The 13,650-nt window shown below is 42.8% G+C and overlaps 1 protein-coding gene across 2 annotated transcripts in view; it reads left to right on the top strand.

The window, feature by feature from the left end:
• The window catches only part of LOC308121735 (polypeptide N-acetylgalactosaminyltransferase 10-like), a 106,525-nt gene that overhangs the window by 33,893 nt on the left and 58,982 nt on the right, over positions 1–13,650 (top strand). For both annotated transcript variants that reach the window (XM_080483172.1, XM_080483173.1), the window contains exons 2-3: positions 6,958–7,060; positions 8,731–8,869. In XM_080483172.1, coding sequence (XP_080339298.1) covers positions 6,958–7,060; positions 8,731–8,869 — 242 coding nt within the window. The remainder of the gene's footprint in view (positions 1–6,957; positions 7,061–8,730; positions 8,870–13,650) is intronic.

The raw sequence follows: 13,650 nt of genomic DNA on the forward strand, positions 1-13,650 counted from the left end.
AATGTTAAGTCTGATAATAAAAGACTCCCCCAGGATTTCCTTTAAAAAGAAACAGGCGCCACTCCGACAGGCTTTTACATCCAAACGTGACATTGCTGTTACAATTTCAGGAATTTGTGTTCAGCTTGAACCACCGCAGTCGTCCTCGTTCACCTGCGGCGATAAATCAAACGCGGTTTGTCTTCTGGGGCCGTAGGTAAATTTATGTGGATATGAGCCTGCTCGCAGGTTCTTTATAGGATCTAGTGTTTGACCCGAGCTGCTGTATATCAGGTTTTCTTGTTTATTATGCTTCAAGACAATTTAGCCATTTTCAGGATTAAACTTAACTTTGTAGTTTCACTTCTGTAGAGCACTTACATTGTTTTTCAACTGAAATCTTGCTTTTGAACTGCATTCAGATCTTCTTTTTGGATTCATTTGAACTAAAATGATCATCCCTGAAATGTGCATTTAGTTGTTTTTTTTTTCGCACATTACCTGCAAAATATTTATTCACTTTCTAAGATGATTAAAAAAACGTCAAAAGATTAATTGGTGTCACGGCGCGTTACCATTGTGCCTTTAACATTTTGATGTTGCATGTGTGAAAGCAGTTAAAATGTTGATTCATAGTGTCAACTGAAAGGGAAAAATCCTTGGCTGAGAGCTGGCAGGCGGCAGCGAATGGACAATTCAGGAGGCGTTCGAGGTCGAATCAATGTAATGGTCAACTTTGTAGTGAAGGGAGGTCAGTGGGTGAGTCAGCAAGTGAACGAATGCTGCAAGGTTAATTTTTATTTCAAAATCAACAGTTTTAGGTCAAATGTTGTGAATTAAAATCTGTATACGGTTGAGCTCTTTTGGTAAAGTTCACTCAGAAAATGATTTAAGATCTTAAGATGAATTAGTTATGTAATCCCCTACACTTTTATCCTGCATTAACACGATAAAGTCTTAAGTGAAAATTTTATTATTTTTGCGTTTTCAGTTCAGAAAAAATAGACGTTTACGAGACAACAATATGAAAAGGATTTCCGTTTACACTGAGAAGATGTAGTTTTCATGTCGGGCCACTAGTGGACGCTCTTGTTTGTTTCTGCGATGAAAGCACACACACACACGCAGCAGAGAACAACGGGCTCTAAACATTAACAACGGGAGAACACGGACATTCTAGTGGACAGACCACCAAGTTGGATTGCTATTACGGTGACTGTCAAAATAAAAGTACCAAGGCCCAGGAGAATATGGACTGGGAGTCATGACACCACAGAGGAAACTTTGTTCTGATTGTCTCTCCTGAGCATGTGCAGAACTACTGGTTACTACGGCCGTGGCGCGCATGTCCGATAGCAGCGTTTTTAAAAAAGTTGCGTTTTCAGTGACTCTGAGCACCGTCGTTGTCTGAACGGAAACCCAAAACGCATTTACACACATTTCTGTGTGAACTGGGCCAAAAGAAAAGTTCACACCAGCAGCATTTCAGAAATGGCACAGTTGTCTTTGGTACCTTTTGCCATTTTTCCTTCATTTTCCATTCATTCTTTGTTGTATTGAGAAAAATAATAATCTGGAGTTTATATCGTCATTTTGAGAAAAAATATCGAGACATCAATTTTAACGCTCATCCTTTTTCAAGCAAGCTCTGACCACCATTGTCGTGTAAGCGGACGCCTAAAAACGCAATTTTTTCCATTTTTGCATGAAAACGTTGTTGTGTGAACGGAGCCTGAATAAAGCGGCGTTCTGTACACCAGCAAGCGCAGACGCAGCCTCTTGTTTCCACTGAAGCCTTTCCGTTAGTTACATGTTGGCCCCGTATTGGTTGCCGGTTTATTCTGGTCGAAACCTTCCGACAAGGTGTGACACGCTAACATTTACGACTCAGAGAAGCAGGTTATCTCCACTACCTTAAAAAACTGCTGATTTAAAAACGGGAATATTTTCTCTTGAGGGCTCTTGAAAGCTTCCCGCTGGCAGAAATGCAGAATCCGTTTATTGTGGAGAACTTATGGGAATTGTTTAACGGGGAGTTGGCAGCGCTTCTTTAGCGACTCGGGTTTAAAAAAATAAAAAAAATAAAAACTACTTGGTGGAAAAGCACTTGCACTCGGCCAAGCCTGCTTGACCGATCACTGCTTCGCGCAGTTTGGCGTATTTCCACAGAAAAAGCCTTCGTTTGCGGAGTCCGTTTACTCGTCTTCTCCCGCTTTAATTACACACGTGTGATTGCATCCTCCATCTGTTCCCCGACTTTATTCTGTCGTTCTCTTTCACTGTCTGCCTCAATTTCCTCCCCTCACCTCGCCGTCCGCCCACATTCTGCCTCCACAAAGTTAAACGTGTGCACATATTAGCGAGAAAGTTTCCCGCTCTCCTTGTCTTGTTTTTCAAGGTCTTGTTGAGCAGCAGGGAAAGCCCCAGAGGAATATCATGGCGACGTGTGCTGAAATTTTAATCAGGAGGAAATGGGGCGGCACAATCTTGCTTCTTTTTAGTAGAAAAGTGCACAGATGGACTCTTGCTGCTTGTCAGGTCGTTGTGTGACGTGGCGAGGGTGTCTGCCCGCCATCGGAGTCGGAGATGTGGGGTCATGGGGGTCGAGGAGAAGCGAGGGAGGAAGACGAAAAGCAAAGACGAAGAAAGACCAAGAAGATCTGCTGGGATTTTCTTCTCTCATTTTATTTAGAGCCACCGAATCTCAGTGCAAGCTGAGGCCAGTCATTTGTCACACAAACAGGCTGAGGTTTCTTGTCCCCCCCCCCCCCCCCCCCCCGTCCAGTCGACCTGGCCTGCTGGATATTAAACGGATGAGCGCTGCAGAGATGTCCGTCGACGCTTTTGGATCAGGATCACGAGCTTGTAATGTCTGCCGTGACACTTCCTCATCACATGTTACAGTGAAATTTAGACTCCAGTGTGAAGCGGAGCGACTCCGAGCCGAGCGTGAAGCACCTCCAAGTCTGAGCCCACTCCGAAAAAGATGGCGAGTCTCCGCCCAGCTGGGGGAGGCGAGGGTAATACATTTTACTGGACGATATATTGCCCGACAAATTATTGCAGATAAACAATATTACTGTCAATTTAATTAATTTTTTTTTACACCAAATTAACCACAAATGTACTGATAATATATCATAATAATGTAAGTGTACCCTTTCAAGTGCAATAAACTTTTATTTCTCATTTTGTACCATCGTAATCAAGCTTTAACATCATTTAAATAATAATAAAAAAATCCCAGCCACAAACAATAAAGACCCCGTCTGTTAAGAAAAAACCCAACCAAAATTAAAACCACACACAAAACAATAAATAATTCTAAATAATAGAAACTGGGTCGGGTTTCGAGTTTGATGTGTTGACTTTTTTTTCCGGCCACCACTTTGGCACAAAATTGGCAAACTGGCTGGTTCGTGTTGAAGAGTTCACCTCCCTCATTCAGTTTGAAGCTGAGATCTTCCTTCACCGGGGCCGTGGAGCTGAGCGACATTCCATCACCTCCTAACTCTCATCGATGGTCTCAAACTTTGGGCCAAGTGGCTGAGCGCAGTTCTTTTCTTCAGACTGCTCTTCACCTTACAAAGAACTTTTCAGAACAAATCTGACACCCTTCATTAACGGGGCTTTTCCATTCGCCCCTGCTTTGCTGGACTCGCCTCGGTTTTTCGGCTTTTCCGTGACGTGTTGGTGCCTGATACCAGGTTCTTTTCTAGAACCGACTCGAGACGAAAATGTGACGTCTTCATGACATCATATTCAAGTCCGAAATGTTGAGGTATGATGTATTTTATAATTGGTTTTTTTTCTTGCAATATTTAAACTCACAAACGTATGTTTCTAGTGTTTGTTGGAAAAAGAGAAAAGAACAATAATAGAGAAAGATTGAAGGACTCCATGCATTAATTGACACTGAGAAAAGAAAGAGTTGATTTATCGCTCAACGAGGGCCCGTCGATGCTGCAACGATTTTTAAGCGAAAATGCCCAACTTTAGTTTTTTGGAGCGTCGGTTTACACGACAATGATGCTCTGAGCCACTGAAAATACCACAAAGCATACAAGGGGAGAAAAAGGCAGAGTAATTTCATTTCTGTACAAAGATTTAATGTGACACAGAAAGTTCATCTCTCTGTATTAAAGAGGAAAAGAAGCTTGGTAAACACGTCTCCGATGAAGAATGGGTTGTTATGTGTGAAACGCCGTGCACGTCCACGAGCTCCAGGACCTGGAGAGTGATTTGATATTTTGTCACTCCTAAAGTCAAGAGGGGAGTGGCATCAACCCAGCAGCCATGCTGGAGATCATCTGGATTGATTTATGTGGACACATGTTCTGGACTTTCCTAAATATCAAACAATATTGGGACAAAATATGGCTGATGTTAAACATAATACTAGGATATGAGATCCCCAGATCGTGTAAGGTTTTATACAGGTGAGGTCATTCCAGAAGAGGATCCGCATCTAATTAAAATACTGTTGTCTGCAAGTAGAGAGTCGATCACAAGACTATGGTACGAACTGACACCCCGGACTGTGGAGCAGTGGGCGAGCGCTGTGGAGGAGATTCATCTCACAGAGCCTCTACCGGACAACGAGGACTTGACTCATCGTTAAGCTGAATACTTAGATATGTATATGTGTTACATCCAACCACCAAAAATGTTAAAAGAAAACCTTAATAAATAAAATAAGTAAAAACGATAAACGAAAACGCCACAAAGGCCCACTATGTCTGCCTGTCTCTAAAGTTTGTGTCTATCTTAGTTTAAAGTTTATGTCCGTCGTTCAGACTGAAGAAATCTGAATTAAACAGCCTCCACTTCCAAACAAATAGTCCAGACTGTCTGTGTGTCGCAACTCGACCCATCACATATTGAAAACTTGTGATCGTCTTGGACCTGAATCATACTGGTGATATACTGTACATGAGTTTATTATGCAGGGTCATCTTCCACCCAGTATACAGTGTGATTAATAATCCCTGGTATTTCACGCAGTCACTGATGCCATTTGTAATGAAAGTGTTTCACTAATTGCCTCCTCCAATCGAGCTAATTATTTCTCCATTGTGCTGTGATCCTGTAATTCACCGCGCCGAGTCACTGGAAGTTGCCGAGTGTTCAGAATGAGTAAGTGGCAAAAGAAACGGCCTCCGACTTTGTATGCGGAGCGGCGGTGTATATCTGCCTCTATGTGTGCGGTTCTGTGTGTGTGTGTGTGTGTGTGTGTGTGTGTGTGTGTGTGTGTGTGTGTGTGTAAAGCCTGCACAGAGTTGTGTATCACAGCATTGATATTCTACTCACAAGGTTGTCAAGCATGAAATAGAAGACTACACTTTTTGTGGATAAACTCTTTGCAGAGCGTTGCCAGAGAGCGAGAGTTGATGCTCCAGAGAAATCTGCCCGTCGATACGGACGGTGACGGGAGTGTCTTCAGGGCCCCATGAAAGAAAAAGTACATTTCCACAGTTTATATCTTGTGTCTTTGAGCTAATAGTTCATTTAGCGCTTCATCTGCGCTGAATAATTGTGAAAAAAGAAACGTTTGATGTTGGAGTATTTTCACATCAGATTTCTTCCTTTCCCCTTCCTGCCTCATTCTGGATTATTGGGTTTTTCCTAATTCTGCTTCCAACAGTAACATTTCTCTATCTGAATCACAAACCCACCATTGGGATGCTTCTCGGCAAAGCATAGCTTTCTTTGGTATTTACCTTTACCCAACCAGCGTGAGTAATATACACTCACTACTTCAACGGGGTTTCTCTACTTTTAAAATGTAAGGAATCAAAGATAACATGGGCATTGAGTCACTGGGTCATGAACAAATCTTCTCGTGCATGTCGTCCTGTTTTTAAAGGCTGGTGGTGAAGTCAGTTAAATAGGGACTAGTGTTGGGGTCAAGACCATCTAACCAGAGACCGAGTCAAGACCGCATAAATAATGACTGAACTTTTCCCGCTGGGGATTAATCTGTAGTGGCTGAAACTTTGAAGACGTGGAAAGAAGGACAGTTTAGAATAAACCTCTGGTCTTAATTTCTGATTCTCTGTTGTGAAAGATTTGGGCGGCTCTGGCTCAGTTTTTAATACGAGTTGTATCTCAATCAGAAGGTTGCAGGTTCTCCATGTTGGAGTGTTCTCGAATGAGACATTGAACCCAAACTTTCTCCCAATAGATGGACTGAGCCCTTTGCATGGCAGCCGCTACCATTGGTGGATGAATGTGTGTGTGTGTGAAGAATGCTGTGAAGTACTTTGACGACTCTTAGATCAGTGGAAAACCTGCAGTATAGCAGTGAACTTCATTTACTACGATTATGTCTCCTCAGTCGGTTGAAGTAGAAAGTACTTTGTTAATCCCTAAAGATTTTAACCACAGATCACAGTTGAAGAAAAAAAAAAACACACAATACACGGAATAAAATCAATTGACCATTTTTGTTGTCATCAGTCGAAATTGGCAGGATTTTCAGAAACATTGATAAACAAACTAATTTCTGTAGATTGTTAATCTGACGGTAAAAGTCAGAGTTCAGTCATCAAGGTGGTTTTCAACATTCTAATCAAGGACTTAAAACGTCTTCCAACTGTTCCTGTGGCGAATACTGACATCCTGGGTCGTGTTCCATGACGTTCCTATGAATGAACTGTGTCGTGACATTTTAACTACAACGCGTTGATGCTGTTCTGGAATGTGTTGTTGTGACCAACAGCAACACTTAATATTCGTTTAATGAAAGAAAAATTGTGCAACTGAAAGAACACAGAAAGTGTCGGTATTGGAAATGAGTTTAAAAACCATCTGCAAATACTTTTCTCTGAAAGGCTTCTCGCTTCTCCGCCGTCTCTCACATGCTCTTTTCAACAAATCGGCTAAAATCACTGCTGTTGTTCTTAAAAGCAGATTTGAGCACAGAAGTGTGTAAGCGAGGCAGCGTCGCTGACGGTCACTGCCGGTGTTGCTCCACAGATGGTGAATCGGCAGGGGAAGGACGCTCAGATGGGACACGACGTCACGCGCAGAAAAGACTGGCACGACTACGAGGCGATTCGAAGAGACGCCGCCCGATCCGGTACGTCCAAACCCTTTCCAGAAGGAGATGTCATTTACATCAGTTTTACTAATACTCCTGCTCTGGGAAGTCCACAAAGAAAAACTGTGGACTCGTCTCACATCTTAGATCTGACTAAACACAGTGAAGACGAACCATTCATGAAAATAGAGACGCAAGACTCTTTCAAACAACGAAGGTTTCTTGGGTTTCCACTGAAATCCCTTGAGGACCCCACAAACGGCGCCGTTCTCGGCCGTCGGGGTCGTCAAAGCCTTCACTCTGTTCACGACTGTATGACACGAATTTAGATCATGTTTTTGCAGACTGTACGAGCTGAATCTGTGCCGACGTTGACGCGATTACGCAAGAATAAAAGAAGCGTGCGCCGTCCATTCATTAGAAGTAAAGGCGCCAAACATGGACAGAACTCTCACCCTTGCAGTTTCCTTATTATGTTTGGAGAAATTCTCAGCGTGTTGAAGACCGTGTTGAGGATTCGCCTATCAGTGTTGTTCCGGTGTTGCATTTCTTTTGTTTGTTTAAGATGATGTGATCGCAGCTGCTGGTACGACTCCCCGAAATACCCGACACAGTCCGACAGTGGTCGTGGGCTTATGAACGAATCCTCAACCGTCCTCGAACGGAGCACAAAGCTCGACCGCTTTGAGCCGCGATTGCAGATTTTACGAACGATTCTCCCACGATCCGAACGGCCGACAATCGCGCTGTCTGTGGAGTCATTGGTTTTCAAGCAAAACCTCCGTCCCGTCCTGGTGTCCGTTCACACCACAGCGGTGCTCAACGCTGCTACTGCTCATCCACACCACGGCTTTAATAACTAGTTGTTCTGCACATGCTCAGTAGAGACAATCGGAACAAAGTTTCCTTCGTGGTGTCATGACTCCCAGTCCATATTCTCCTGGGACTTGGTACTTTTATTTTGACAGTCACCGTAAAGACAATCTAACTTGGTCGTCTGTCCACTAGAATGCACCGATGACGTTCCGTTTTCAGCACCGTTGTCGTGGAAACGGACTCACGAAACACAACGGGAGTCTTGCGTTTTCACACAACAAGCTTGTCGTGTTAAACCCGAGGGCTGAGTTCAATGTGGCGTGTCTGAATGGTTGTACTGTGGAGTACAGTGGGCGGAGAAAAGGAAAGAATATGCCACTGAAACTGTCCTAACAACTATGAAAGGACCATAATACTGAAGGTATTGCTGTTATGAAGGACTTGGTGATTCATTGAAAAAAAAAAAAAAAGAACCAACAGTGATTGTTTAAAAAGGTGAAATTGATCATTTCTGGAACGAAGCAGCTATCAGATTTGTTTCCTCTCTTTTGAGTTGTTCTACACGGTTTCTGATTGCTTTACAGAGTCTTTTAAATGCCTTTTAAAGCAGCGTCCTCTGAGGAAAACCACTCCGGTGTGTTTGCTTTGGTGGAACGCGACGATATTTTTGTTGAAGCTGCGCTCTTTGTTCAGTCTGCTAAAGGAAGAGAAACACTCACTGGCCTCCTCTTTGTGAGCCCGGAGGCAACGGCTTTCCCTCTCACACTTTAAACCTTGATTTTCCTAATTATGCTATCTCCAGAAGTGGGACACACACACACACACACACCTTTTTTTAATGCTGTTTTCGAGTCAGTAAAGTGAGCCTGTGTGTGTGTGTGTCCGTCCTGCAGGTAACGGCGAGCAGGGGAAGTCGTTCCCTCTGACGGACGCCGACCGGGTGGATCAGGCTTATCGGGAAAACGGCTTCAACATTTACGTCAGCGACCGGATTTCCCTCAACCGCTCCGTCCCCGACATCCGAAACCCGAAGTGAGTTCCTCGTGCGGCGTTTAACCAACAGTGACACACAAGCTGAGGTTTCACGGTGAAGAAGACATGTGTGATTGGTCTTTTGTCGTTTTCTCCCAGAAGGGATGCTACACCCGTGACTCATTTTTTCCCTCCTTGAAGATAATTTAAATTTCATCTGAAGCAGTTTTTCAACATTTTCCGAGCCACGGTACATTTCCTACATTCAAAATACAATAACACACTACCAATCTACTGACATGTTGTAGCTTCATGCAGCACATTTATTATTTACAGTTTTCACAGATTTTTGTTCAAAATAAAATAGTTGAATTAAGAAACTTTTTTGATAATATCAGAAATTACAGAGTCAAAATTTTTCATTTGGAAATATTTATCAATCGCTTTCTTGTCACCGCAGCCCCTCCCGCATGTCACTTCTTTTTCTTTTTGTAGTTGGCATCCCTACTGGTCCGACTCCTCACTTATTTTATTGTCTTAAACTATCAGGGTCAGTATTAAGGTGCTACCTACTGCCACCTGCTGGCAGGGAACGGTGTGTAACACATTTCAGGCACAAAGACACAACAATAGTAAATCACTGCCAGTGACTCATTTTTTAAACCAATTAAATGAAATTGAACAATTTTCCACGGCACACCTGACGATCTCTCATGGCACAGTGGTTGAAAATCACTGGTTTAAAGTACAACGTCATGATTTTAGGTTAAACCGAGGTTAGACTGAGGCCAGATTCAGGTTTGGTAAAGAAATACTATAGTTCTCACAGGAAACAAATGAAAGTCAATATGATGTCATCAAAAAGATTGAGGTTTTATATTTTTGTTTTGGTGTGGTCTAAGACGTAGAACACTGGACTTGTGTGATGTGTGATGTGATTTTCCTTTTCATTCTGGTCTGATTGTCTGAAAAGATTTTTTAGTAATATCGGTCTCAAAACCAGCTTTTCAAGGTCTTGGTCTTTACTCTGTTTCTGTCCATTAAAATGTGCTTCCTCTTTTGGTCTGGGATGTTTCTGGTCTTGGTCTTGACTCGTTCTCGGGTCAGGAGGTCTTGACTACAACACTGGCGAAAATAGTCTAATAAAATAATTTTTTTATGTTTGAAGTTTGTTATATTTTTAAGACCCTCTTAAATTCTTCAACTCTGTGTTTTCTGCTTCAGTCCGATCAGAAAATGGATCTGAGATCTCAGGAAAAAGAGGCATATATTCGTAATGTAACTGTTCTAATAGTCACATTCATATACTGCGAAATGGTGACAAGAAAAACAAAAATCTATCTACTAGCTTTAGAAAAAGGCCCAAATATTTCCAATAACCTCAGGCCAAAACCGCCATTTTATTCCCCATAAATAAATAAATTGAGCCTCTGTGTCTGAAGGAGCAGATTGGTCTGAACGGGCAGGACGGGGGCCACGGAGGACAAAAGTCTGCAGGTTTTCATTCTAGCCAAAGACTGCAGCAGGTTATTTCACAGATTGGCACTCCATCAACTGTAGAGGAGAAATGAATCACCTGCTGCAGTCTTTAGTTGGATTGAAAACCTGCAGACTCCCAGACTTTCGTGGCAGATGGCGGTTGTCCCCCCCCCTAAAAAAAAATAAAAAATAGGGCTGGATATTGGATGTGAGGGTGGGCCAGCTCCGGGGCAGGAAAATCTGTTGCTGCAAGAAGGAGACGGAGAAACCGGGACTGAAAAGGCCCATGTGTTTCTCATGGTAATGGAGTTTTCACACATTTTGCCCACATCGGTATCAGTAAAGGTTTTGCTGCACGATTCGTCAACCAGAACTAAAAAAATGCGCTTGACTCCCAGACTATAGGATCACTTTAAGGCCCCGCTTACACAACAGAGTTTCACGTGAAAATGCCTCATTTTTTAATTTTAGTTTTAGAAAACAGCGAGATTCTAAAAACGATGTCCGTCTGCACACAAACACTGAAAACTATGTGGAGAGCATGTTGGCGAAAACGTTTCATTTTTGCGTTTCATAAAAAAATTCACGTTTATCTGGCAACAATTTGAAAATGATGTCCGCTTACACAGAAAAGATGTAGATTTTATTTTGGGCCACGAGTGGGCGCTGTTTTTTGTTTTTGTAATGTAGGTCTGATAGAACTGGATGGATAGTGAGAAGATTTCACAGATGTGAGAATATGTTTTGTAATGAAATTATTTGATATTTCAAAATGAAGGCGCCGTTTACACATTATTTCAAGTGAACACGCCAAGTTTTTGTGTTTTCGTTTCAAAAATGTTTCATGTTTACACTGCAACATTTTGAAAACTCTTGACATGGAAACATTAAAAAAAAAAACCCAAAAGGATGTAGGTTTCATGTTTGGCCACTAGTTGGCGCTGTTGTTACTTTTTATATTAAACCACACACACACATGCAGCAGAGAACAATGAACTCTAAACATTAACAATGGGAGGACAGACGACAAAGTTGGATTGTTATTACGATGGCTGTCAAAATAAAAGTACCAAGTCTCAGGAGAATCTGAACCGGGAGTCATGACACCACAGAGGAAACATTGTTCTGATGGTCTTTACTGAGCATGTGCAGAGCAACTAGTTACTGTAGCTGTGGTGCACATGTGCAGTAGCAGCGTTCCCGACATCAATAAGAAGACCGGCCTCGAGTGTTTCCAGAAAGTCTCCTTCTCACCGGTTTCCACGGAGACGGAGCCAGGGCGTTTTCAAAAAGTTCCACCTTGGTAGCTATTTAAAAAAAAAAAAGTTCTGTTTTCAGTGGCTCTGAGCACCGTTGTGGTGTATACAGACAAAAGTTTAGCATTTTTACTAGAAATTGTTTCTGCGTAAACAGGCCCTTACTTTGAAAGCGTGTGTCGGATTGACTGTTCCAAACAAAAAGACACTAGAAGGCCAGTATTGTAGGAAGGCAGACCTTCACACGCTTTCTTCAGATTATTTCATGGAGCTGAGGGAAACTGTGTGTGTGGGACTTGTTGTGTCGTCAGACTTGAAAGAGGAAAAAAAAAAAAAAAAAAGCGGAAAACATCCCAGCCTGAAATTTAAACCTGATGAAATCCCAAGGCAACGGAGGATAAGAGCAACAGGCCGACTTTCCACACACAGGATGAGTTTGTAACGAGGAAGTCTTGAAAGGACGATAGCTCACATGTTAGGATGGTGTGATATTCACTTTGAAACCCAAAGTGTTTAATCACGACGTGGCGAGCAAAGGTAAGAAGGACATTTTCACATGAAGAGCTTTTTACTGGAAACTACAGCAAGCATCAAATGTGACAAATCTGCAACAAACGATGAAACAACTGGAGCGAATAGAATACCTCTTTCTTTCTTTCTCTCTCTCTCTCTCTCTCTCTCTCTCTCTCTCTCTCTCTCTCTCTCTCTCTCTCTCTCTCTCTCTCTCTCTCTCTCTCTCTCTCTCTCTCTCTCTCTCTCTCTCAGTGAAAACTGCATCGTTGTCACTGCTTCTACCTTGGGAATGTGGACCTTTTCTGAAACGCTGTCATGGTAGACGAAGCCCCAGCAGGTTTCAACTCTGCTCCTCTTGTTGTGAGGTGACGGTGCTCACCACTGCACCTGACGGCTGATCACATCGTCTTCATCGCTCTCCAATAAGTTTATTTAAACTCATTCCTGCAGTGGACTGTTTGGAAACTTCCGGTTCACGACGTGCCTGATCCGTCCGACCAGAGAATATATATATATTTATTGACTTGATCATTAAGTGGCCTTGTCGGAGGTCGACAAACCCCAAATCCTTCTCCTCCTTTGACCAATAATGAAATCAGGAAATGACTTTTCCTCAGGCCTGGAGGTCTGTTCCAGCAGGTAACTCGCTCTGTGGAAACAGGCTGCTCTGTGGAAACAGGCTGCTCTGTGGAGAAGATGGATGTGCTCAGTAAATTTCATCGCAAGGTCGTCAATAACTTTTTATTTTATAGAAGCGTCCAGGAGAAGTGTTGGGTGCTGAGGTCATTTACCATGAAGATTGTATTGTATTGGAATACAAAAGTTTATTGGCCCAAATCCAGCTTTTCCTTGATTTCTGATTGGCTCGTGACACTTTTTAAAAACTGAAACAAGCCAGGGAGAGCGAGGACAGACCTTCTTCACTTCTGGGGCGTCAGTCCAGGTATGGGAACGATTATTACTTTCTAAACCATTAGAAAGTGAATTTTTGCATAATAGGACCTCGATGCACTACATGTTGAGAAAGTCTGACGTTGTGCAGAAACAAGAAACACTTCTGAGTCTGGTTCTGCAGGTTTCTTCCTGTTTAAAGGGAGATTTTCCTTTCCACAGTCTCCTCTGCTTGCTCATGTGAAACCTACACACTATTGATTCCTTCTATTTATACGATATCAACATGACTCAGCGGTTTGATCGCCTGTAATTGGAAGATCTGCTCCTCTTTGTTTCCCGCCCTCACGCCGCGGATGCGAGACACTGATGTACATTAAGTGGGACGTAACGGTTATAAGATATGGATAGACAGATGCCACGGGAACATGCCGGCCATATGGGCCTGTTGTAGCGACGCAGACCGCTGGACTCCCTCCAGCTCTCCTCTGACTCGCCACAGGAGAACGCCGCTGAAAATAAAAACACCAGCACCACCATAAATATCGTCCGCTAAACTGCAACCCGGGACCCGCTGACCCGATTCGTCACAGATCAGCCTTCAGCGCTTTCTCTCCACCTGACAAGAGGCTTTTTTTTTTTTTTTTTTTTTTTTTTTTTTTTTCCTCCTCCCGGCCCTGCCGTCACTTTCATGTGGAAAGC

Source organism: Lipophrys pholis, assembly GCF_963383615.2.
Source record: "Lipophrys pholis genome assembly, chromosome: 16".
NCBI lineage: Eukaryota > Metazoa > Chordata > Actinopteri > Blenniiformes > Blenniidae > Lipophrys > Lipophrys pholis.